The sequence below is a fragment of the Ambystoma mexicanum genome, chromosome 4p (genome assembly GCF_040938575.1).
Source record: "Ambystoma mexicanum isolate Mex_15411 chromosome 4p, UKY_AmexF1_1, whole genome shotgun sequence".
Classification (NCBI taxonomy): domain Eukaryota; kingdom Metazoa; phylum Chordata; class Amphibia; order Caudata; family Ambystomatidae; genus Ambystoma; species Ambystoma mexicanum.
Genome location: NC_090927.1, coordinates 609,161,719 through 609,189,431, shown reverse-complemented (window position 1 = coordinate 609,189,431; position 27,713 = coordinate 609,161,719). Strand labels below are relative to the sequence as shown.

Below are 27,713 nucleotides of genomic sequence, written 5' to 3'. Positions count from 1 at the left end.
TCACCCACCCAGCCTTTTCCCCTACTCTTGGCATTATCTCTTCCTTTAATTTTCGCCACAGTCAAATGCATGTGTGCGTTAATGAGTTGGTAAAATACTACATCCTGCCAAGAACCTCTTCGGCATCTAATATTTTTGCCTTGTTATTTCTTGTTCCTAGGAGCGCAAGCTTGTGTGCTTGCATTTTCCACCACTGACCGGGAGTCTTTTGATGCTGTCCCCAGCTGGAGAGAGAAAGTAGTAGCTGAAGTCGGAGATATACCCACAGTGCTCGTACAAAATAAAATTGATCTACTTGACGAATCGGTTATTAAGAAGTAAGATATAACTTAGTTATAGCTTGCTTGCGTATCTGTGAATGAGGTTATGCATGATGAAATGTAATTAAATGCTTGGTAACTCACCATTATCTATCGCTGTCTAATGATAGTGTAAACACTATGCACTTTAAAATTATTCTGCTTTTACATGAGGCTTGTATGTCGGATTAATATCAATGCTATTTCCTAATGAAGGTGAATGGTATACATTGGGTTTCTACATTTAATTTTACTATTTTTAGAAAGATCCACAACTTTTAAGGGTCCTTATCAATGTGGTACAGCACCAGCCATCAATGTTTAAAAAAAAATATGCTTCATTGGGAGGCTAATTTAACTTTGAAAGAACATCATCACACAGACCGCAACATGCTTTAAAGGCTTGCTGCAAAAGCAAAGTGCATATATGCAGATCACCATGTCTAATGTTCATCTGACTTTTCATGGACCTGAACAATAGTAGTATTGATTTTTCTAAAGCAAATTGCTACATGTTTGCTTGTATTGTCGAGGCATCTGTCAGCATTGGGTATTATAAAGTCCCAAAGTCCAGCTTCCGGAGAAGGGCAGCTATTTGGAGCTGTCTTGCTTTCCTGTTCCTCTGCAGCACCTGAGCCAAACCACGCCTTCCCACATAAAAACTGTCCCAGTAACGCAGTGCAGCGAAACCCAGCTCAGAGAAGGGCAGCTGTTTGGAGCTATGGCTGTTTGGATATGAGGGCGTGAGGAGAGCCTGTTACCTGCTTTTGCTGTGGGTGTAGTGGGCTACATTTCTGCAGCCTTGTCTGATTACTTACTAGTGCAAGTTTTGACATTTGGGAGTTCTTCTGCAGCATTTTTCCATTCATATAATATTTTTCCGCTACAAATACAAATATGAGGAGTTCTGGCTGGACTTCTTGTATATTTTTTTTGTGGTAGGCCCTGCTAGCATTGCTGTTTTCATGTTTCTGACATTGCCCTACTTCGAGGGGGCTTTGTGCTGCTTGTGTCCATATCGCTGGGCACTGTGTACTGATTATTGGGGCTCATCTAAGTGGAGTTTATGCTAAGGCAGCCTCTATTGGAGCACTACCTTCTGAAATACGCAGTGACTTTGCATCCAATTAGCCTCAACCATACCTTCTGCGCATTGTTGGGAACTAGTAGGCATACAGGGTTGTCTGGGAGAGTCGGTCTATGTTCTCTGCCTGACCCATCTGGCGTTCCCTTGCCTGAAATACATTTTTGCTGGCTGAAGCCAAGATTTCCCTGAGCAGGATCTGCATTTATCTTTGGACTTACTTTGTACCAGTACGATCTTCATCAAACTTTTAAATATATAACTTGAAATAAATGGGGTACTGTTGATTTTATATCACTCTTTGATTTTAAGTGTGGTGTTCTTCAATAGTCCCAATGATAGTCTTACCAATTTGTAGCACCATACTTTACGAGTATTGTATCTTTGTCAGCATATTTCTTATTTATATTGCTTTCATATATTGGTATAGCTTTTTTATATGGTTAATTCATATTTGTACATTCTTTAGCACTGACATTTTTGTACAGCGCTTAGTATCCAGTCCACTGAATCTAGCGTATTGCATATAATCTAATAGCTATCTAATACAGACACACCCAACTGTGTTATTAGTAACGAGGTGGATGACTTAGTGTTAATAGACTTGCATTCCCCACCCAGTAAGGATGGTAGGATGACTACTGTTACTTGCCCCCCCCCCCGCCTAGCACGAATGACCCAAATGGTATATCTAATCATTGCCTGGCAATGATGGAGAGTACCCCCTCGTTTCTGTACCATAGACTGAATGATGTTCTTGATCACTTTGAAGTGTCTAGAGCTGGAGATCAGGTGGTGGTGGGGAGTCGTGAGAGGTAAGGAATATTCTATTCCCTTATAAACGTATGAGCCCATATCAATCCCTTCTAGTAAACAACTACAATTAACTAAGAGTTGTCACATCCTGCAATATAACTTCCCAGTCTCGTCAAGATATGATGTACTTGGTACTACCACAGCCCATAGTCCATCAGGAGCAATTGTACATTGCAGGACAGATCTGCAGGAAGTAGGCACCGATTTAACCCAGGGTTGTCAGTCTCACCATCAAGCTCTAATGGGATTAGTTTCGGTTCAGCAAAGTCCGTGGTAAGGGTGTATGATTCTAGCAGGGTCGAAAATAGATCTAAAGACAGCCGTGAAGAAATGGATGTCCCTGTAAGCAAGGTACTTGCAAAAGTTCATTCTCTTAAGGATCTTGTCCTAAATAGTGGTGACCACCTGCGCAGAGTTACGAACACCTCAGTTGGTACCCAGATGGAGTTACATTTTACAGAGAGCTCGGCATGAGTAGCACTGCCACCCTGTGTAGCAACTGGAGGGAGTTATAGCAAATATAACACATCCTCCAGGTTTGGGAATGTTGTACAGTCAAAACCCTTGGGTCAAAGGGCATTGATTAATTGATCGCTCGAGTAAACAATGCTATTAACTTTCATCAAGTGAGACATTCGCCCACATGTAGTCCCTATAATGTTCCAACGAGGGATTTCCAGTTTGAGTGTTGTGTCCAACTAGCAAAGGGCATTGCTGACCTTAGAGTGAACTGGGTGGAGATGAGGCCCGACGTTGTGGAGCCATTTTCTGTTTGCAAATTTGCGGATACTCTCAAGTTGACAAGTGTCCCTGTCTTGGGCATGGGGTTGGGGGGTAAGAAAATCTAAGGATAGCTTACTAAATAGTCATCCACTGGATTAGATCCTGGCAAGGTTGTGGCGCCATCATAAGGGAGGACATTGACCACTGTCCCCATATCCCTGAGGTCTTAAATGGGTCTAAAGATTATATTAAAATCAAGTTCAAAAGTGCACATCTTACAGAGGGCCTCTTTGATGTGGAATTAAGATCATTGCTCCCCCCGCCCCCCCCCCCCCCCCAGGCCGTGGATATACTGTTAACGCTGTTCCAGGCCCCAAACTCCAATAGTGAATTGCCTCAAGCCCCTGAGGCATCCTCAGGGCTGGAAGATGTTGAATGATAATGATAATGATGTGTTATTTATATAGCGCCTTAATCCAAAGCACTTTACAGAGCACATATTTACATAAAATATCACCCAACCGAAATTGGTACTCATTTATCGACCTCGGCAGGATGAAAGGCTGAGTTGGCCTTGCCGGGATTCGAACCTGCGACCTGCAGATCACGCTCAGATCGCAGCAGCGAACGCTCAAACCGCTGAGCTATCTTACCGGAATGATGCTTTGGGGACTCCCCTCCAAGGCCTTATGGGGGCAATGTACAACTACTGAGTGGAGCAACCCCTTCAATGAAGGAAATACAAATTATATCTTGGAATGTTGCAGGGCAAAGGAAGAACTTGGCTGATAATCATTGGCGCAAATGAATTGGCTTGCGGAATGAGTGGTTGGCCAAGTGGGGGACTGGTGACTTGGATTGACATGCACTCATTGTGGTTCTCCGGACCTGCAACACTGGAAGTTCAGTTTGCTGTGAGGCATATCGTATTGGTTTTCAAATTATATAATAGACTATTCCTTGGAAAAGGGCTTAATATTGTTTCCCTTTTTGCGACCCAAATTAAAGCGTGGGAGTTGACCCATAGTAATAAACCACTAATTATATTGGTTGGTGGCCTAAACCTGCAATTTCTGGCGTTGCATGAGCTGTTTGGTTTTACTGAGGCTGAGGAGCAGGTCTGGGATAGCCCTGATCTGGCCACCACCTTCATGAAACGCCAGAATAGGTGTCCACTGGATACTGCTTGTACTTGGCTCGACCTAAATTGGTGCGCTTGCAGTGAGAGATATTCTCCCGCAACCTACCTATGTGGCTAGGGACTGTACAACTTGTATATGGATTATGCCATGGTTAACAATGAGGCCTGGGGTAGGGTGCTAAACTGTGCAGTGCTTCCCAGAATCAAGAGTGACCACAGAACTGTGGTGTTGTCTTTGCCTGATAAGCAGCCGGTATCTACCAAGGTTGTCAGCTCGGACAAAGCAGATCGACATTGGGGACCAAGCAAGGAAAGTCAGGATCTTATTCTTCGGATGTTGTATTTAAATCTCTTGGACCCACTGGATAGAGTGCTACCGCATGTGAATATTACAGATGGAGAAATGCTGGACTCTTTTGGGCAGGTTGTTGCTGTCACTAATGATTTCGTAACAGCGCCATGCAAGGCAATCGGAGAAGCGACCAAGTGTACCATCTGGTACAACAGCCAATGTCGAGAGGCTAAGAGGCTGTTAGTGTCTACAGTTAAAAACCCCAGTACTACGAATAGGGCGGACCTCCGTAAAGCAAGAATCGATTATAAGAAAATATTGTGCTCCAAGAACAGATACTATGAAACTGCTAAATGGGAAGACCTGCTCATGGCCGCCAAAAGTAAGGATTTGCATAGATTCTGGGAACTAGTCAAGTTTTGCCTGGGAATACCATTCATGGTAGTATTGGCTCTGTAGTTTGGACTGATCATTTTGGTGAATTATATAAAGAAACCACAGATGAGCTTCTGCTCCTGCCTAATCGCGAGGATTCTCTGGTATTGCCTTCTCTTGTGTTCACCTTTAAGGTAGTCAGAGAGGCCATTTTCTCCCAGAAATCGAATAAGGCACCCGGCCCAGGTAGGATTCCAGCCAATTTGTATAAAGATCAAATACAGATCTGGGCCCCGTAATTAATAAGACTATTTAACGCAGTTACTAGGGACAATGTGGTACCAGCATCTTGGTCAAATGCAGAGATCTTGCCCATATACAAAAAGGGTGGGTTTGAACTTCCGGGCAATTACAGACCCATTTCTTTGCTTGACTCGGCAGGCAAATTACAAAAGTTATATTGGGTCACCTTATTTTATTTATTTGACATTTATAAAGCGCGCCGAACCCACGGGTATCTGGGCGCTGGTAACAGTACATCAGGTATTGAAGACAGTAAGGAGCAAGGTCGATAGTAGTAATACATACATGTGGCACTAACAGCATTCAGGACAATAAGAACAGTGGTCGGATGCATAGTGCCCTATGGGTTTTGTGTAAAGAGCCAGGTTTTTAATTTTTTCCGGAATGACCACATGGAGGGGTTCGATCTGATGAACAGCGGTAGGGCATTCCACTGTTTGGCAGCCATGAATGGGAGGCTGTGTCCCCCTGCCTTGGCTGTCTTGAACTTGGGCATGGTCAGGAGGTGCGAAGTAGAGACCCGGGTGGGTCTGTCATAGTGCGATATGGCAAGTTTGTTGGTAAGATACTTTGGGCTGTGTTGGTTAGGCATTTGTGCGTGATGGACAGGGTTTTGAATCTGATGCGGTCTTGGACAGGAAGCCAGTGGACATTGCGTCTAGCTCAGATATATGTTCTTTCTTAGAGATGTTCAGTGCTGCATGTAGGGTATTATTCTGAGTGACTTCTAGTTCTTTTATGTTTGCGGAGGAGCCTTCGAAGAGGGCATTTCAGTAATCTAGTCTGTACAGTATGAGGGCTCTGGCTAGCGTGATAGAGCTATCCGTCATTAGGAATGGTCTACAGGCATTAATGAGGTTAGCCGTATACGCTGCTGCACAGGGCGTTGCATTGACTAGTCTAGTTAGGGAGATTGAGGAGTCTAGATAGACCCTTAAGGTTTTCACTTTCAGGATAGTTATGGAGTTCCCTTCTATAGTGGGGATCCAGTTTTTTGAGGTGGGATTGGGTCCCTTCCAAGAGGAGTTCTTTTATCATCGTTGAGACAGAGTTCATGTTGTGCCATCCAATTCTGGATGATTTGGTAGATTTTGCTGAGGGCAGTGGTGTCCGTGATGTAATTCCCAGAGATCGGCAAAAGGATCTGCGTATCATCAGCATAATTGGTGTTGGTGACGCCTTGTTCGTCCAGGCGGTCGAACAAAGGCTCCGTAAAAATGTTGTAAAGGGTGGGTGGTATACATGAATCTCGGGGCACTCCACAGAGGACTGGGGCTGGCGTGGCAGCTGCTAGATTGGAGAAGACTCTCATTGTGCGATGGGATAGGAAAGATTCAATCCAGGCTATATCTTTAGTCGAGAAGTGGGTGGAGGATGAGAAGTGCTGGCATAAGATTTTGTGGTTCACTAGATCGAATGCTGCAGAGAGGTCGGCGAGAAGTCGGATTGCTAGGTTCCCTTTATCTATAATCTCACCCATTTGAATTTTCAGATCTAGGAGAACGGTTTCGGTGCCATTTTAGTGCAGAAGCCAGATTGGCGAAGGCCAAGGAGGCTATTCGTCTCGAAGGTGTTCTTGAATTTGTAGGTATGCTGCTCTGTCTAAGATTTTGAGGCGGAAGGGCGACGGTAGTTGGTTCGTATGTTTGGGTCTAGTGTTTATTTTTTATTTTAAAGAGTGGGAGGACCCAGGCATCCTTTTAGGTTTAGAAAAAAATAGTTTTTATTGATTTTTTAACAGTTTAACTTAGACTCTTTTATACGTTTGCATGACACTGTTCAGCCGATTGTCTGTGTTTCAGCACCCCCTCCCTCACCACAGCCTATTCCACATACATTGTTCTACCACCTTACATCCAACTGTATTGGGTAAATACATTGACATTAGTCCGCCGACTGTGGTGGGGCATTTATTTGGGTATTGCTATGCGCAGAGGCCATCAATTCCTGTACCATGTGCTTCCAGGAGTCTAGCTCTACGTTTTGTTCTCCTTGGCCACGGCTGGCCGCCTCCTGCCACACTGAGGTTTCTGCCAGTGTCCATTTTTGGAGGACACTCCACCACAGGCGCACTTCTGGACTCCTGTGCGCTTTCCAGCCCATTGCTATTCTACGTTTCGCCAGAATGTATGCTAGTTCTTTCAACTTTCTGACATGTCTTGCCTGTTTCGGACGTGCAAAAATACTGAGTATACAGGCTGTGGGAGAACCAGTGTCTTAACATTATACCTGCCTTGGCTAAGGCCTGCGCTATCGCTTCCCATTATTGTCAGATCTTCGTACAAGCCCAGAACATATGTACCAGGTCTGCATTAATCCACATTTCGGGCAGGTCTGTTCCGTTGCCTTGCTAAATTTGGTAATCTTCTTCAGGGTTAGATAGGCCCTTTGAGTTATGCACAGCTGTATTAGCTGGAACGTCGCGTTTCTAGACAATTTTCTATGATAAGCTAGTGCTCTACCCAAGACTGCATCTGTCAATTGCTCTTGCAGGTCTGCCTCCCAACTGTGCTGGTCTGCACCAGCAGGTCCCCCCTCTGTGACATTAATAACTCATATGTTCTAGACAATGCATGTCCACCCTCTGATATATCCTAAAGTGTTTCTATTGTATCATCTTCCTGTAGTTCCCCCATCTGTACCCGGCCACTTTTGCTTTAATCAAGTGAGAAGTGAAGCATGTATTGTGTTTTCCTTCGTGTATACCCATTTCTGAGGTGAGTGTGTTGAAATCCATCAGTCTGCCCTCTCGTAGTAAGTATCCCACTGTCACCACCCCCATGGGCTCCCAATACTTCCTCAAATTTTGCCTGAGTTGTGGATCCTCAACCTTTAGTGTCACTAATGGGAACTGTGGGGAGTAGGGTGATTGTTTTTCCAGAAAGCGACAAGCCCTGTGCCATATTGTCCTACCCAGCATCAGCAGCAGCAGGGATTTCGGGACACGCGACGCTATGGTCCATATCACCTCCTTAAAAAAGAATGGGGCTCATGATGGCTGCAGCAATGAGGTGTCCTGGGTCTGTTCATCCGACAGGCAGTTTGTGACGAATTGCAGTTCGCTCGCCACAAAATATGCTTCAGAATTGGGCACCTTTATACCTCCTTGATCGTAAGGCCTCTGCATTTCGTTAGTGCCACACGGCACCTTGAGTTGTGTGCCATAAGAAGCTACGACATAGTGTTGAGCATATTAAAAAAGCCTTTTAGGGATGTTGTACGGGACATTGGTGAAGAAATGTAGAACCCTCAGGAGCACCACCATTTTTAACAGCGCGGCTCTCCCCATCAGTGAGAGCAGTAATCTGGCCCAGAAAGCCATAGCCTTTTCAACTTTCTCTACAGCTATTGGTGTGTTCTGTGAGTGTTCTTTCTTGGGGTCATGGAAGATATCCATTTCCAAATATCTGAATATGTTTGGCTCCCACTTGATCGGTAGCACAGGTAATGTGCTCAGAGATTTCCCCCTGTGCCACGCTAAAGGAAACAAACACGATTTCTGTGCATTAATCATAATTCCGGATAGGTCTGCATAGCGCTCAAACACATCCAAAACATACTGTAAGTTGGTTTCTGGGTTTTGCATGTATAAAAGCATATTATCGGCATATAGGGAGATCAAGTTACTACTGCCGTGTAGAACTATGCCCGCTTCTTGATATTCCTTCCGAAGATACAATGCTAATGGCTCAAAGGCCAGTATAAATAGCATAAGGGACCATGTGCAGCCCTGTCTGGTGCCTTTCCTCAACTGCAATTGATCTGAAATGTGGGTACCTGTCTTGACTCTCGCTATTGGACTGCTATACAGTAGCCGTACCCATTTTATGTATGTTGGTCCCATGCCAAATCTCTGCAGCACTGCTAGTAACCATGACCATCTGACCGAGTCGAATGCTTTGACCACGTCGAGCGAGGCCACAGCGTATTGATGTATACTGGCGTGGGTATGATCAATGACATGGTGTAACCTCCTCAGGTTACATCTGATATTTCTGTCTGTAATGTATCCGGACGGGTCCGGGTGTATAAGTTTGGATTTTACCGGTTTAAGCCTATTGGCCATTAAGGCTGTAAGTATTTTCCCGTCCTGATTGAGCAACAACAGGGGTCTGTAAGATCCACAGTCATTGTCAGGCTTGTTGGGTTTCAATAATGGGACAATAATAGACTCGCTCAGCGACTTTGATAATATGCCCGTGTATAGAGCTCCATTCAGCATAGCTAGCAACGGGGGCGCAACGTCTGTTATGAATTCCTTGTAAAGTTCACCGGGCTATCTGCCCCTGGGGCTTTTCCAGTCAGCAACCCTCTTATGGTGGCTTCTAACTCCTCTATGTTTTAGAGAGACTCCAACCTAGCCGCTGCCTCTGCATCCAGCTTAGGGAGATCTATCTGTGCTAGGGCCTTGTCTATTTCTGACGATTGTTTTATTGATGTCTCTGCATAGAACTCCTTATAATAATCGTAAAAGCACTTGTTGATGCTTTTTGCATCATACAAATCGCCCCATTACTCCTTACAATCTCTCGTATCATATCACGCTTAGACTCACTTTTGTATAGCCAGGCCAACAAGCGTCCCGGCTTATCACCTTCAGCGTGTTGTCTTTCTACATATTTCTTATAGTACAGCTTGCCTAATCTTTCCCAGTGTACCAAACATTCCTGCTGCAATTGGGCGACCTCTTGGGCCTTATTATTGGACAAGTCCCCAGCGTAATCTATGGCCTCTAGTTTGGATTCCGGCTTACATAAATCATTTTCTATCACAGCTTGCATACCCTTTGCCATCCCCGTCCCTCTAATCATTACCTTAGAGGATTCCCACGGTGTGCCCACTGAATTTACACTCCCTGCGTTGTTTTTGAAGTTGTCTTTGACTCCCTCTCTCAAATGTTCCCGGAACACTGCATCTCTGAGGGATTCGCTTCTAAGCTTCCAGGGATGCGTGCCCTAGTAGGGAAGTTCTGCCATGTGACCACTAGGAAAGCATGCTCTGAAAGCACTGTGCTCTGTATTCCACCACCTTAAATTCACATAATGTCTTTTCACCTGTGAAGACATAGTCCAGTCTGGTATATAGATCTTTGGGAGTGTTGTAATGAGAATATCCCCGGGCATGCAGGTGTAGAGCTCTCCATATGTCGGACAATTTGAATGCTCGCAGTAACGTATTCAAGGCTTTGGCTGGAGGGCCTGGATGCACAGATCGATCATCTGACCTGTCTAGTTCTGGGTTCATTTATGTGCGTCATCAGGGGTGTCCAAGAAGATGGCTCTGCCTTTGCTTAATACTTTCAGCCTTGCTGGATATAGCAACATATACATAAGGTTCGCTACACGCAGCCTCCTCTTGAAAGATGTGAAGTGCATCCTCTGTCTCTGCACCTGCAGGGTCTAGTCCGGGTATGCAGTGATATTGGCTGATGCTCGCTGAATTGCGCCGCCTCTCCGAAACATTCAAGGATCTTTTCTCTATCTTTGTAATTTAGTATCCGGGCTATAATGGGCCATGGCAGGGCTCCTGACGGCGGTTTCTTCATCAGGGACCTATGTGTCCTTTCTACTGCGAAGCCCTGAGTGAGGGTGACCGGCCCGATTTCTTGTAACAGCATGTTTTCTATAAAGTTGGTGGGGCTCGCACCCTCTTCCCCTTTAGGGAGTCCGATGATTCTTACGTTATTGTGTCTGGCTCGCCCTTCTGCATCTTCAATTCCGCAATTGCTGTTGCAGTATTGTTACATCCTTTGAGGTATCTTTCAGGCTGGCTGAGTTCACTGCAACTTCTTTTTCCAGAGTCCCTGTGCGGTCTGCGAGAGCCCGAACATCTTGCCTCAGAAGCTTCACGTCCAGGCTAACATTTTGGATCCTAATGCAATCTTGAAGGCGGCTATGGCCTCCAGGACCTGCTGGTCTCCCTTTGCTTCAATCTGCTCTCCTTGTTAGGATAGGGTCCCTGGTGTGGTTCTCTCAGCCAACTTCGTGGATTTATTGAAAATGTCCAATGTCCAATGTAGACTGCTTAGACTTGTTTTTTTGGGACTTGGACGCCATGGATGGTTCTGCCGGTGCCGTCAATTCCGCTCCCCTTTAATTACCCGCTTGCCTCTGGTATGTTCTACAGGTCGCCAGCTGGCGTTCGTTGGGGGCTTTTTGTTGTATTCAAGGGCAGCTGAGCTGCCTCGCAGGGCCTCCAATGTACTCCGCTGATGGGTGACGCCACCTAAATTGCCGTAATGGTAGCGTCAGTATGCTGCTTCAAGAGGTAGCTGTTTGCACACACGTGTTGTACACTTGATGTTGCTTGTCGTGGTCTGCCTCTGGCAGGTTGGCAGTTGCCAGTGAACTTCCGTTTGTATATGTGTTCTCTGGGGTGTGTGTCGATCCTGGGCCCTCCTTTGGGTCTCCCGTGCCTATTGGAGGCTAGTTGTTATCTCTAAACTGCTGTTAGTGCCTCTGCTTGGGCTTCTCCTGAGGATGTTGTCCCCTGATTGCATATCGCAGCCGTATATGTGTGCGCTCACACGCAATACTAAAGGCATTGCACCCAACCGGTCCCTGTTTTGCTGGGATAGCCGGTCTTTATTTGCAGCTTGCCCCTGCTTCCTTGGGTATACTGACTTAAGTGGCACTGTTACGTGTCCGGTTCTTGTCTGCCTTTATTAATACTTAGTTAGAATGTGCTTTTGTACTCCAGCGTGCTTCTTATGCCCTGACCCCACTTCTGGGCCGTGCCTATATGGATGTCGATTGCACTGTGCTAAGCGGCGCTCTTCGGGCGGCATGTTCCACGAGTGTTCGCCCCCTCCCCAGGACGGGTTTCTGCCTCCGCTCGCCAGTTGTGTTCCTTCAGTCAGCTGCTACCTCCCATGTTTAAGTCAATGTTCGGAGTCTTATGGCGGGGAGTCGGGTGTTGTCACGGGGCCGCTGCACTATTAATACCCACTGGATCCTGCTCAGCGCTTGAAATATGCTTGCCCTCTCTGCCGTGTGCCAGGCAACCTGTCCTTAGGGCTGCCGCCACCCTCCGTCCTACCGCTCTGCTTGCGGCACCTCTGGCAACCTCGTCGGCTGCCGATGCTCTTTTAATTTTGCTCCAGCTCCTGAGCTCCTCCACCCACCTCAGCACGGAGCAGCCGCTCGCACCGTGGCTGTTACTACACCCGCAGAACAGACCGCACCCCGCCTTGGACACAAAGCGGGCTCTAGCCAGCCACCGGGGTCCCGATTATCGTCTTCCGCCACACTGTACTGCTTTGTTCTTTTGTGAACGCAGGCTACTGACTCGCGTCCACAATCTTGCTTTCACCGCTGCTGGTCGAATCTTTCTTCGCACGCCCACACTCTGCACACCACCAGCGTTCTGCTTGCCCACGATTATGCCCACATTATCCATCTGGTGGAGTGCTGATAGGGATCTACTCACGCTGGGCCCGGTGCTGCAGGCCAGGATCATATCAGATCGGCAGAAGCTACAAGAAAAGCCTGCTTACTGCATGGCTGCTTAACCACCCCCGCCCCCAGGCATCTTTTAGGTTATTTGGGACGATTCCTTGCATGAAGGAGTTGTTGATGAGGGAGGTGATGAAAGGGGCAAATTCTGTCACGCAGCCTTTGATGAAAGGGGCAGGGCAGATATTGTCTTGACACCTTGACGGTTTCAAGCCTGAGATGATTTTAGTGACTTCTGGAATCGAGACTGGTCTGAATTCAAACAATTTGTTAGGTTTGAGCGAGGTGTTGGTATCTATGGCAGTATCTGGTAGGAGTAGTTTGGTTTTCTTGTGGCCAATTTTGATTTGTAGTTGGGAGATTTTATTCAGGAGTGCCTTTTGGAATGGTAATATTGAAAAACAGGAATGGAGATGGCTGGCACTTTCCCTTAGAGAGTCTATCAACTCCTTAAAGGAATTGGGGAAACCACTCTAGCAAGTCTGGTAAGATCGCTCTAGTATGCTGGAACTCGAGAGGTCACTTACACTTGCTAAAAAACACTTAAGTGACGGATGTATTTTAATCATATGATCTGATATTATTACAGGAAACCTGAGCCAACTACGGACTCCTATGGGATGGCTTTCAAATAACACAAGTGTATGCAACAAAGGTCTTAAAAGGTCGACCCTTAGGGGGGACTGTTAATAGCATGCAAACAAGCCCTTCAGGCTGTAAAAACAAGTGAATGGTTGAGTCTGCATTAATTACGAACTGCGACATATAAGGTTAAAATATGTGATAAATGTGTGCACCTTTACATTGCAAATGTCTATTGGAATACATTGAAATATTCAGATCTGCAACTGGAAAAAGAAATTAACAACTTGACAAAGAAATTTGATACGTGGCGTTCAGTCAATGAGAATGGTTTAATAATCACAGCTGGTGACTTGAATGCAGACTGTAATATTGATCATATTGTAGGCAATGCTTTAATTGCTAATATTCACACAAACAATACAAAGGCGGGTAATTCCAAACTAAGAGGTGCCTTATGGCTACATTTCATTGAAATTATGGGACTGGTAATGATTGAGAACTGTCCTACTTGGAATGCAAGGGGCTGTAACTCCATACTAGATTATATTTTTGTCAGGTGGTTTAAATACAGTTCAAATGTTGCTGTTACTGAGTTGCCTACTACTGATCCATCGATTTTGCTACTACTATAGACACAGGGAGAACGTCTTGTTATACTGAGGGTGTATTGATCAATATGAGAGGTAACAGAATGCAATGGACTTCTAATAAAACAATTAGATTCACTTCAGCTCTGGTACAAGATTTCGATGAAATGACCCTAGAACAGCGCATGTCAAGCCACTCTGTGAACACTTTTACAGCATATGTAAATGATACTATACAAAAATCAGCAGGTACTAATAGATTTGGTGACAAAAGAAGGCTAAAACATGAACATTGTTTTGACATAGAGGTACAAAGGCACATGTTACTAATGAGGAGGAAGTCCAGACACTCCAGAAAAGCGGGAATAACGACTCCCAAACACTTTCCCAGATTAAAAAGATAAAACAACACTATAAAAATTGTCTAATAAGCCACAGGGATATAAGAGCACAACTGGATGGCGAAGAAATGTTGAAAGCAATAAGAGGTAATAATATCTCAAACATCTGGCAAATAACAGTATGGAATCTACCCAAAAGGAATTGTTACTCAACCCAATTAGTGAAAGAAGGTTGCTGGAACATTTCACTAGTATGTACAGCCGTAACATCGTGACCTCTATTGGAGATAATAGAAAGGTTAGCAAATGGTCTTTGGACATTTCCATTCAAAATATATCTCGTCTAATCAGGAAATCCAAACACTCAGCTGCTCCTGGTGCTAATAACTTATCTAATAACATTTTAAAAACCAATATTGAACTTTGGGAAAAGATTCTATATATACTTTACGGAGATATTCTATACACCAAAACTATAACTCTGTCATGGAGACTGGCTATTGTACTTTGAGTTTTCAAAAAAGGTTCTAGATTTTCTCCCGAACGTTATAGACCTATAGCCATATCTGACCCAGAATCAAAGATTTTCGCATCAATTGTGCTAGAAGAAATTTGGATTACACATAACAATATACTAGATCTAAGCTTTAAGGGAAACACTGCTACTGTCTGTGGGGGTTTAATTCTAAGAAGTCTTCAATCTAAGTCTTTAATGAAAGATGAGAACCCTATTTTTGTTGCCTCTATGGATCTGAGTAAAGCTTTTGACAGGGTGGACCGCGCAACTCTATGGCGCATATTGCATAAACATTTACTGGACATAATCATTGAATTATATTCTGAGACCAAACTAAAAGTCTGTTTAAACTCAGAAGGATTACTTTTGTCAGAGTTCGATATCTCCAATGGCTTAGACAAGGTTGCATGCTAGCGCCTACATTGTTTAACCTATAGGTTAGTGGGGCTAATAGAGCACTTGTGAATAAAGGGATGGTTGTGCCTAAATTAGGAAATACATCTATCGAATGGTTGGCATATGCGGACGATTTTTTGTTACTAAACTGCACCAAAATTGGTCTGCAAAGAATGATTAATGCTTTTGTGATATTTGTTACTGAACTCTATTTAAAAATCTATGCAACAAAACAACTATTGTGCGATTGGTTAAACAGAAAAAAAATCAGCTAGTATATACATCATATTGTGAGGGCCAACGCATAAAATGTCGGAATGCATTTAAATATCTGGGATATCATGTTTCAGGATCCGGATCACTAACCATAATAAAGAACTGTTAGGGAGAATTCTCGAGAATGGCTAATTTCCCTTACCTACTGAGTCCCTCAGCAGCTTTGCTGGATTTCTAGGATTAATTCTTTTCACCTGGTAAGAGTGTGAGCCTTTTCCCACTCTTACATGTGTTTTGCTGTGTGTGTTTAACATTTTCTTGTGTTCATAGACTGTGGAGCCTCACTTACTCCATAGGCATCATCTTTTACTGTGGGCCTCATTACACGGAATGCGGTAAGGGTTTACCAGTACCGGTAAGGGTACTGGTACCGGTAAACCCTTACCGCCTTACTACGAGGTCCCTTTGCGGGTCCTCCCTAAATGCCTGGTTTTTCCAGGCATTAAGTACGGGACCCGCAAAGGGACCTTGGTGCTAATTTCGGTACCGCAATTTGCGGTACCGTAATTAGCACCTTCACCATTAACATTGAGCCCTATGGGACGAAATGGCAATGGTGAAGGGGCAATGGTGAATGGTGGAAATTAATGCCCCCCACACCTTGGAATAGGGCGCTAATTCCGCCACTCACCAAGGCGGACTCGGTAAAATACCGGCGGCAACCATGGCGCTAATAGCGCCATGGTTTACCGCATTCCGTGTAATGAGGCCCTGTGTGTTACACAGCACCTTCAGTGCAGTGACACAGGGTTGTCCTTTTCAGACTTCCCAACTCCGACTCCATTTTCTGAGACTGACTACTGTCTCTCAGAAACATGTAAAGTTGCAATTGACTTTATTAGTCTTTTAAAACTCACAAACCCAGTACAAACTATCTTAAATAGAGTTCTGGAAAGGGTTAATACTTATCCCTTTTTGTCTGTTTCTCTTGGAGCATTGTTTCGCTCCCTTTTCATTAAGACTTGGCTGGTGGCAGTGGTAACTACCCTATTTTTCCTACCGCGGTTATCTTAAATAACCCTGGTATTGTTTTAGGCTATCTTGGTAGCCTCGAACTTAAACCCGCTAGACCATATACGTTTTTATACGGTTCCAGCTGGGTTTATTCGCCATTTCTTTTTGTAAAAGTCTTTCTCTTGTTTTACTCTGCGCGCCAAACCAGGTTTGGTTCCTTCGTTCAACGTCCTTTCGTGGGCTTCTACACAGAAGCACTCCTTAGGCGCCTGTATGTCTGGGGGGGACAGGATGTGAGGGAGGGGTTTAGGACTCCCTGCACAGGGTCTCCTTGGAGACCCATGTTGCACTCTGATCGGATTGGCTGTGGTGACTGTCCCGGCGGGACAGCCACCCTGCTGTGTGATTGACAGCCAGGCTGTGTGAATAGGGGAAAACTGCATAAAAAGCAGGTCTCTGGAAAGGCAGAGTCGCCACTGGAATGAAAGATCCGAAGAGGAGCTGACAGAAGAGGACCCCTACAATGACTGAACCGCCCGGTGAAGCCCTGCTGCAGGTCCGAATCTTCATACTCCTACGACAGGGAAGATCTTCAAGGAATCTTCTCCCCTTGAGCTGGTGGGAGCAACCAGTTTGTCAAACTGCTCGTCAGGTCTCCCTTCTCTGGTCGAATTTACTGTGCAGAGCTACAGTGAACCGGATAGCCGGGAGGCACGGACCCGGCTTGCGTTTTAAGGAGCGCACGTTTTATTCGTTGCTTTGCTCTGCTGCTGGTTTTTTCCCTGGGCAGTGCAGGGCCCTCCAGTCTTCCTACTTCGTGTCAGTCCGACAGTCGCTTAAGAAACCGTGAGCCTGCAGGACCTGCCAGGAACGTCCGCCTCAGCTACAGCCTTCTTCTCCATTTAAGGTACTGTTCAAATCCGGTTGTTCGTTTCGTCCAGCTGCGGTGTAAGTGTGTGAAACCTTTTGCCAATCCGAGGGCTTGTCCTTCTCTACTCTTTAAACTAACTTTTCTGCCGACCAACTGTGTCTTGAACTCTTGGCAAAGACTTAACCGCGAACTACCCTGAACTGTGTGATCTTGAGCAAGACTCTGACCCATTGACTTTGGGCCAGGCCCTGTTTGAATCTGATTTACTCACTGTAGTTCCCTTTTCTAAATTGGCCTGCTTACTTATTTGTTGGTGTTACTCAATATCTGCCTAACTGTCTTTCCCTCCCTTTTAAATTGCTGGAGTGCCATTTTGCTCACACTTCATTTTGAGCCTAACTTGTCCAGAATCTATTGGGTTTGGTGTAGTGTATTAAGAGTGATTTTTCAACTGCTTTACTTTAGTGAAATGTTTTACAACTGATGTGTAAATAAATGTATATTCTTTTACTCAGAAACCTTGAGTCAGTGTTTGTTTGAATCATATTAATTGCTGTCCCTTTGTGTAACTATTGATACTGCTCACTTACTCTTGAGATAAGTCTGGCTGCTCGGCCATCGCTGCCACTTTACTATCTAGTACAGGCTTGTACCAAAGGTGAATTTGTACTGTCACTTGTAGTCTTAATTGTGTGTGGTGTTGCCAAAGGGTACTGCATTTAATTCTGCCTAACAAGAACCAATTGAGAACAAAGCCTGAAATGGCCCTGCGACAAATGCGCAGTTTAGAGACTAAATATGGTAAATACTCGTTGGTACCTCTGAGAACCTTCTACATTATGAAGGTTATTCCAAGGTTATCTTATGGCATGGAATTGTATGCATTGGACTTCATGGACTTTTTAAAAACTCTGGAGAGTTTAATATGGAGAGGTGTACTGTTTTTTTTAACCAAAGTGTGTACCAATAGATGTCATTAGATATGAGCTAGATCTCCAATCCCTGAAATCAGTCATATTGTGGAAAAGAATACTTTTATGGAGAAAATGTTTAACTGACAGAGGTTTTGATTTATATGTAGTAGCGGGAATGGATAATACAAGCGATTTTCGAAATCAGTTAAAGGGCAATATCGAAGAGGCTCTTTTAAACTTGGGTGTCTCTATTGAAATGCTACTGTCGAGCCCTTCTGAAAGTAAAAAAGATTTGAAAGGCGATGACTGGCAGGAAAACATAAGAACAGTACCGCAGTCCAAAATCTATAACCAGACGTGTTCCTTGTGGAAATTAATTGAGGGTTATTTAGTTAAATACCCAAGTAGAAACTTACGCAATGTTTTTATGAGGTTCAGGACAAATGTGTTGCAGACCAATTTCATACTCAATAATCGGAAATTGTTATCCGATAGATGGAAATGGTGCAGATTTTGCAAAAACGAGGAAACGGATGAAACATTAGAGCACATCTTACTCATTTGTCCTGCCCTTGTGAGTCAACGAATTCTATATTTTTGACAATTTGTCCAATCCACATATTGTGTGAATAGAGATCTACTGTGGCATCGAATGAGACATGGAAACTCGACTACGCTAAGGATACGTGTGACTGTGTTCTTGAAAAAGATCTGCGACTTGTATTAATGTTTTGTTATTGGGCAGGTTTTGATTTCACTGAAATGTTTTCCTGTGCAAAATGGTCTAGTTGATTGCCTGTGTTTACTATTGGAACTCATGCTGTCCTGCTTTTTAAATAATGGTTTTCTTTTTGATACACTGCAAGACCTACATGAGGTTTTAACAAAGATGTGTGATATGTTTTTGTATGTGATGCTTTTAACAATGTTTGAATTTATATCTTTTGATCAAATTTTGTAAAGGTTTAAATAAACCAAAACAAATAATAAAAAAATTTAAAAAATATTAGTGCACCAGGCAGTATCCTTAAGGCAGCTTTCTGGTGGATTGACCGGGGATTTGCGTTCACGCAGGATCGCAAATAGTTCTTTTGTGCCTGTTTTGGCATTCGCTATGTGCTCATTGTAAGGCTCTTTGCTTGGAGGATGGCCTGTTTGTAGTTTTTTGAAGCGTGAGGAACTGGTCTTTATTAGTTATTGAGGGCGTGGAATTCCATGAGGCATCGGTGGCTCGCTTGGCTGACCATAAGGTTTTGAGATTAGAGGTGTACAAGGAGTGAAGGTGGGCTACTGGTTTTGGTTTGCAATGGGTCAGTGGCGCGATTTAGTCTAGCGCAAGGAGGAGTGTATTGTTGTAGAGCTCTACCCATAGTATTGGGGGTCTCATGTTGAATGAAGATGGTCTGTGATAGGTCCTAACATAGGGAGCATGCTCTCAGGCGTGACATTACAAGTGTTTGATTGTGAGGCTGTAGCTAGTTGGGGTGGGGCTTTGGGTGAGGTGTATTTTGGGATGGAGAAGGAAATTACATTGTGATCGGAACCAAGGGCATGGATAGTTGGAGAAGTTAGTCATACCGTTCATATCCACCAGCCAATCTAGTGTATGGCCTTTTCTGTGTGCAGGGTGGCTCGTGCGCTGGGTGAATCCTAGTCTAGATGCAAGTGTATTGTTTATGGCTAAGGCGTTGGCGTCTGTTGGATTATTAAGGCCTAAACTGAAGTCTCCTAGTATGATGATTCTGGAGGAAGGTTGGCGACTAGGAGGGCTATGTCCTCATCGAAGGAATGAGGTTGTCCTGGGGGCTTGTAGATGATGTGGAACATTAGTGCAGCTGTGTTAGGGAGCAAGAGTTTGATTGAGGGTAATTCGCCTGATGGGAAGGCTTGGCTGGGCAGTTCTCTGATGGTCAGTTCCACACTAGCAATGAGATCCACGCTGCTTCCTTTGAGGAGGGGTCTGTCTTTTCTGTAGACGGTATAACCCTCTGGGATAGCTAAGGATTGGGATGGGCCGGCGGCGGCGTTCCATATTCTTCCTATTCCATTGCTGATCTGCCATCTTTCCGTATTATGGAAAACACACCCTTTAAAATTTGTCCCTGGAAGAATTTACACAAGGTGTCTAACCTCTGTCTCCCCAGAGACCACCCCGAAAAAAGAACATTGCAAGTTTTGCAAACTATTTCGGCCCAAGACATTAAATGACTGTAAGACAAAGCGCTGGGCCCATCACGCCATGCAGGCTGAAGCTGCTATGGAGATGGAGAGAGCGTCAATCGATGGCAGCGTTGGCGTCCTAAGTGACACAGAGGGCGATCGGGACCCGACGGTTTCCCACGTGCGAGCACCAACTCCATCAGGTAACCCGGTGGACCTGCTTCGGAGACGACACCCGGCGGCTCAAGCACCCACACTGCACGCCACGCAAAGCACATTCCCCACGGCTGACAGTCGACCATTGAGGCACACGTGGTGTTGAGGGCAAGGTCTTCAAAATCCCTATCCTATGGGCCACCGTGTTCAACCCACAATAGGCTCCCAAAACAGACAGTCTGTTCCTGACACTGCAAATAAACCTGACAAACCTTTCGGGTACTGGAGAACTTGCGTCAAAAGACGCTTCAACGGCCCTTTCCAGTAACTCCAAAATGCGAGGGCTTATTAAAAAACATGTTCTGGACACACTCCTAAAGTCCAAAACGTCAAAGAATTCAACATTTTTGATGCCCCTAGCCTCTGAACCCTCTACTTCAAAATCTAAGGACTCTTTTCTCCCCAAGGACATCCTTCAGGGGCCATGCAACATAAACCACCCTCTACATCAGAGAGTATCTCTATCTCTGTTCCCGCAGGGTTCCCTAGCTCCAGCCAATGGACCCCAGAAAGAAATGACAAAATAAATGCCAAGAATGTCACGCTTTGTAGACTTCGTTGACTGCCACCCTGATCAACTTTCCAACCTTCAAGAGCCCCTCAGAAGGGGAGGCAGCTGAAGACCAACCTGCTGCCAAGAAACCACAATTAGACACCATCCAGCCCAGTACCTCGTAGGACACTTCCCAAGATCTCTATTATATTGACACTTCAGGCTCCTGGTTCACAAGGGGACCAATATGATCCAGACCAGTATTATGATGATGACGACGATGACGTCTACATCATATAATCTCCGGACCATCATGACCAACCCGTGGCTGACTCCCCAGCTACAGTACAATGAGCTCCTCCTAAAAGCTGACAAACATTTCAAAATTGATACACAAGAGGCACAGGTGTACAAAGACTTTGTAGAAGACATCCGTTGGGATAAAGTCTGCAGCACAGTGTATACCCCTCGTGCAGTCCATTCAGAGGCACATTCAGCCTTCTCTACTCACCTCAAACCTTACGAGGGCAGTTAACCCCCTGTATTGAAAAGAATTCTCAGGCCAGCCCCCTCCGACCCCTTGTACATCAGGGGTCAATTAAAGCCTGACCCTCTCATTGTAACCACCACAAGAAAGAGGGCGGGCATGCCCTTAGCCTCTGCTGAGGCCCCTCCCCATAAGGAGAGCAAAAAGATATATATACACTAGGCAGGAAAGTAACTTCCTCGGCTGCATACCAAGTAAGAATTGCAAATAACACCACTCTAATGGCTAGTTAGAACTGCCATAAATGGGACGAAATGCTACAAGAAATTCACTCTATCCAAGTGCCTTTTAAATCACAGCTCCTGAACACAGTAGCTGAGGGGTAAGCAGGTGGCCAACTGCATCCTGAAAAAAATAACCTGGACGCAGCATATAATGCAGGCCGTATGGTAGCAGAGGTCACTCTTATTTAGCGCCATACTTGGTTAAGACACTCCGACTTTAAACTGGAAACTTAAGCCATCCTGCTCAATATGCCAATTGAACCAAATGCCTTATTTGGGAAAGTGGTCAAAGACGCACTGAAAAGTGCTAAAGAGTACGACACCCTTAGGCAACTAACTAAGCCGTTTGTCCAAAAAAGCGATTTTGAGGACAAAATTCTCAACGCTCCTGTAACTATAGTCCGGGTGGACAAACGTCATATTGGGGTTTCTCGCAGGGGCAGTCGTCCCAGCAGAATTTTCAAAGGGCCACAGAAGGTCTAGGGAGTAGAGGTAGAGCCTCTTCAATCAGAGGCTCCACCCCCAAAACAATGACGACCCACTCCAGGTCCCCTCCCATGCCTCTCCAGTAGGTCGCATTTCTCAATTTACCCACGCATGTGAAGGGATCACCTCAGACAGGTGGGTCCTATCCACCATGGCGGGGGCGGCTATTGTATAGAGCTCATAAAGAGACCATCCAATTACCCGCCAAGACAGAGGCCAACAACGTAGGAAGAACGCATCCTACTAGAAGAGGTTGAAGCACTGCTGGAAAAGGACGCTATATAAATCGTCACAGCAAACCAGGTAAACAAGGGTATCTATTCTCCATACTTCCTTGTGCCAAAGAAAGAATTTACAATGTGCCACGTCCTAGACCTGCATCCTGAAAACACATGTCAAGCCACAAAAGTTCTGCATGACTGCTATAAGAAGTAGTCCCCCTGCTAAAACAGGGGGACTACATAGCAACCTTGGATATGAAAGATGCATACTTTCATATTTCAATGTTCCCAGCACACAGAAAATTCCTGCGCTTCAAGATAGCAAATCAACACTGCCAGTTCAAGGTGCTCCTCTTCGGATTAGCCTCAACTCCAAGGGTATTCACTAAGATAATAATAATTATTATTATTATTATTATTATTATTATTAAGATATTGGCGCCGTACCTACGCAGCCAATCTATCCCAGTGTACCCTTATCTGGACGACTTGCTGATCACGGGAATCCCCTCAAATTTGCAGGCAAAATACCCAAAGAACAATCAACCTTCTATTCCAATTGGGGTTTTCGAGAAGAAATCAAGCCTTGTTCCAAGCCAAAGCAAGCAGTTCATAGGAGCTATCATAAAGACAAGAGAGGGGCTAGTCTTCCGGGCAAACGAAAGAGTTCAAAACATGCTGCTGCAGATACCTCATTATCTTGCTGGTCGCCAAATAACCGTACGCAAGGCAATGTGCCTGCTTGGGATGATGGCTTCATGCATTTATCTAGTTCCACACGAGTGGCTGTGCATGCGCCGAAAGCGGGCGTGGTTAGCAAAACAATGGTCTCAGCCAAGCGGTCAGTGGGACGATTTAGTGGTTGTTTCGCTAACCCTAGTAGAAGCGCTACGCTGGTGGTCCAAGGCAAATCTGTTAAAGGGAAAACACTATCCTCACTCTCCGGATGGGGAGCCTATTACCTTCACCCCAGAGCGCATGGACTGTGGACACAGATCACGGCCCAAAATCACATCAACCTTTTGGGGGTACTAGCTGCACTCAAAGCCCTACAAGGTTTTCAGCTGCATATTGCAGGTCAGACAGTGCCAGTCCTCACAGACTGCACCACTGCCATGTTTTACATAAACAAGCAGGGAGTCGCACACGCTCCATGTCTGTCCAGGCTATCCCCAAAAATGTGGAAGTGGTCACTCAAGTGGAACTTGCTCCTAGTCTCTCAACACGTTCCAGGGAACTCAATGCTCTAGCAGATACTCTAAGCAGAAATCCTCTACACGAGGAGCATGAGTGGCAACTCAACGGAGAAATTCTATGCAAAGTCTTCTACCTGTGGGGTTATCCTCCTTTAGGTTTGTTCGCCGCAAACCTAAACACACAATGCCCCTACTTCGCAACCAGGTTTCTCCAACCACAGTCCAAGGTGAAACCCCCTGTGGATGAGCTGGTCAGGGAAATGTGCTTACGCTGGTCCCCCCCCCGACACGACTCCTCAGCAGGATAGTGCACAAGATTCACTATCTGCTCAAACTGGCGATGTGCGAACCGATCAAACTCCTGTGCCCCTACAAGATGCATGGGGGGTGGGGGGAAATAACACTCCACCCATACCCTCAGTCTATGAACTTGGCAACCTGGCTCCTGAAGTCAGAGTTTTGGACACTTAAAAATACCTCAGCGGCCTACGGATATCCTCAAGGAGGCACCCAAATCCAACACCAGGCAATGCTACTTGAACAAATGGAAAAGATTTGTGATATGGTACCGATCAAAAACTCTAAATCCAATTGAATGTATCCCATCAAACATTATTCACTACATGCTCTACTTACTAGACTCTGACCTAGTATTTAACTCCATCAAGGTTCACCTAGCAGGTATGTCCGTGTACACCATTTCACAAAACAAGGTCTCCTGGTGGAAAGTTCCTGTTATTAATGCTTTCCTGGACGGAATAAAGAGACTTTACCCTCCCATTTCCAACCCGCTTCCAGGTTGAGATCTTACTGTTGTACTCTCAAAGCACATGGGTCCACCCTTTGAGCCTGTGCACAAATGCAGCCTCAAACACCTGACATACAAGACAGCTTTCCTGGTAGCCATCACCTCAATAAGACAGATTAGGGAGCTATACGCGGAGTCAGTGCAAGACCCTTTCTTTGTTATCCACAAGAACATAGTGGTACTTGGAACACACCCTAGGTTTTAACCTAAATTCCTATCCAAGTTCCATGTTAACCAGTCCATTTAACTATCCTTTTTATTTCAAAATCCATCCAACTCAGCTGAGAGAAACTTCCATACACTGGATGTAAGGAGAGCAGTTTTGTGCTATGTAAGCAAAACAAAACCGGTAAGGGTAACAGATAAACTGTTTGTCTCCATAGCACCTGTCCGGGAGGGTGATCACGTTTCAAAGAACGCCATCTCCAAATGGATAGTTAAGTGCATACAGCTCTGCTATTCTCTATCAAAGAAAACCCTGCCTTTCACACAATGGCTCACTCTATCAGAGGTACAGGAGGTACTTTGGCATTTATTGCAAACGTACCTCTAGATGCCGTTTGCAAAGCAGCTACTTGGAGTTGCATACAAACATTTACTGTATTTACTAGTGTATTTTTATATTTTATTCATGTTTTTATCCCACAGTTGTATTTTTGTTTCTTTTTTGTGTAATTTTGTATTACTTTTATGATTTAATTTTGGTCGAAATAAAGGATTGATTGATACCTTTACTCAACATTACTGCATTGACACACATTCTAAAGCAGATTCACAGGTCGGACAAGCGGTGCTAAAACATCTATTTGCCGCCGTACCGTCTCACAACCCACCTCCTTCTCCAGATACTGCTTCCTAGTCTATGCATAGCATGTGGTCTAAGCAGATCCACAGGCCACAGAAGGGATACATTACTCACCGTAATCGTATTTCTGATGCTTGTATCTGCTTAGATTCACATGCGTCCACCCTTCCTCCCTTCTTGGAGTAGAAGGTGCACAGATGTCTTTCTGGTGTATTGCTTCTTATCTGCTTTATTACATCTGTACTCACGCTACACTTCATGCTACCTCATTTCAGAAACAAAACAATCTGAGGGACCTCAATGCGTTGGGAACCATGGGCACAGTGGATGTCACACTAGGTATAGTATTACTGACACGCCCAGTCAGTGTCCCTTTTTGAGTTTCAAAAACAAATAATGTAATACTCTGCAACTACCACTAGATGTCGGCCTATGCATATCATTTGAATCTAAGCAGATACAAGCATCAGAAATACGATTAGGGTGAGTAATGTATCCCGTATAGGGCATGGCTGAGGAGATCTGCTTACTTGACTGGTTGCGTTTAGTGATTGTTTAATTTGAGTTTATGAATGGAAGCACGTGCATAGTGCTGCCTGGTGGTGTACACTACCAGTTATTGTGATTTGTTTTTGTTCTCCTGTTTAGAGATTATGGTTATGCTTGTGTTTTTACTTTTTTAACTTGTGTGTTTTATCCTAGTATATTTGTATTATAATTGTATTCAATTTTATTTCATCTTGTTTGTATTTTGCTGAATTTTATGGCGCTCCGCCGATATAAAATTTGACTAAAGTCCCAAAATCATTTAACCAATCAGTTTTATGCATTAACCGCTGTATATTTATAGCACGTTTGAACTTCAAGCATGGCTGATTTTAGGACACATTGATCATTTAGCTGTTGAACAGCTAAAGCAACAGGGGAAATACAGAACTTCAATGTTGTCAGGATCTTGGTTTTTGGATTACTGTTTGTATGTTGAGTGAGTTTCTGCTCATTTTATTTAGTTATGTTGCATGTTCTTGTAGAATGCCAATGGATAGGATTAACATTTGAAGTATTACTAAACCTACTCTTTCTGCCAGTATCCTTTTTTCACGTACCTAAACTTTACAAGCTACATCCAATAAAAGCAACAAAGTGAAAGCTTAAACATAGATTTTAAATTGATTTTATATTCCTAAAGCACCACTTGAAGACTAAACTGTGTCAAGGCGCTATATTTAACTTGTTGTTGCACAGCTTTATTCAGCAGATTTGCCATACAACACGTAAATATAAGAATCATGCAACAATATCAAACAGAGAAATGCATTAAAATGTACAAATCATATTGCAAAATGGCAGCAGATTTACAAAAGTGTTAATTTAAAATGTTAGAACAAAATCGTAAATAAGGTCCAGACGTTCATAAAAGAACAGGGACCCAATGCAATAATATAATTCATATAAAAAAGTAAGACACAATAAAATGTCATTAAGACTGATTAAGGCCCCTAGGTTCGGGGTGAAAGGTATTTGTGCAAAAGAGACATCATAGTTTGGCACACAGCAAAACAATTCATAGAATTCGACGAGTAACCTTTATATTGGTAGCCCCCAAGCTACACTTACCGAAAATAAATCTGTGCAGTGCTAGCAGTTCAATAAGACAATATAACCAATGAATGGATAATCAAATGTTACTAGACTGAACCCACTTTAACTTTCTCAATCATGCCGGATGCAAACATTTCGAAACAAAGAAAAGAGCACTCAAATTGATAGTCTTTGGAAAAATCCATGCAGAGCCGGTTGACCTGATATTGTTCAATCTAAAGAAAGGAAAGCGATATCTTGATCTTGGATCATTGTAACCTTCACAAAACAGCAAGAAATGGATGAGTCTCTTCCACAGCACCGCAAACCGGGCACTCTGGGTTGTTTGAATACTTCCCATTTGCTGTAAAGGATTTTACCCTTAGAATATTGGTACGCAACTGGATAAATGGAGCATGTGCAAAATCTGGGGTAATCACATTAAGATATTTTTTTCGAATCCAGGAGCTTGTTTGGTGTTTAAATACAACTGATAATTATTCAAGTTCATACATCCCGTCTTCATTTGACGTTACATGGCCTCAGAGCCTGCTGACCTGACCAGTATCTTGGAACCAGAGTTTATAGTTTCGGGGCAGTCCCAGAGATTGACCAGGTGCAGCCATGTAAGATATGTGCGCACATACCTGAACCAAGGGAGCGAAGGTGCCCCATTCAGACTAAGCAGATATGAGAGCAGCTTGAAATTTCGCCCAATGGGGATTGGTCCAAATCCGAACCCAGTAAACAAGTGTTTGATGCACAGGGCAGCAGCGATTGGAGAAAGGTTGCATTCCCAGCTAAGACTGGCTAGTGGGCCTCCAAAGGGCTGCATAAGCAGAGCTCTCATTAAGTTGTTCTTTAACACACTAAGTGACGGGGCCTTCGTGTGGCCCAATAGTTCTGCTCCATACAAGGTGAGAGAGCTTGTGACCAGTACAGATGTAATAATGGGGTTATTGCTCTTCTACTATGGGTGTTAAAGAAATTTCTGATGCCCCCACAATATTTGTCAATAGTCACTGTTGCTTTCAGAAGTTGATCTGAC

At 44.4% G+C, this 27,713-nt stretch overlaps 1 protein-coding gene across 3 annotated transcripts in view; it reads left to right on the top strand.

Annotated features, from left to right (window-relative positions):
- RAB23 (RAB23, member RAS oncogene family) overlaps positions 1-27,713 on the top strand; it is a 318,320-nt gene that overhangs the window by 143,534 nt on the left and 147,073 nt on the right. For all 3 annotated transcript variants that reach the window (XM_069606185.1, XM_069606183.1, XM_069606184.1), the window contains exon 4: positions 161-317. In XM_069606185.1, coding sequence (XP_069462286.1) covers positions 161-317 — 157 coding nt within the window. The remainder of the gene's footprint in view (positions 1-160; positions 318-27,713) is intronic.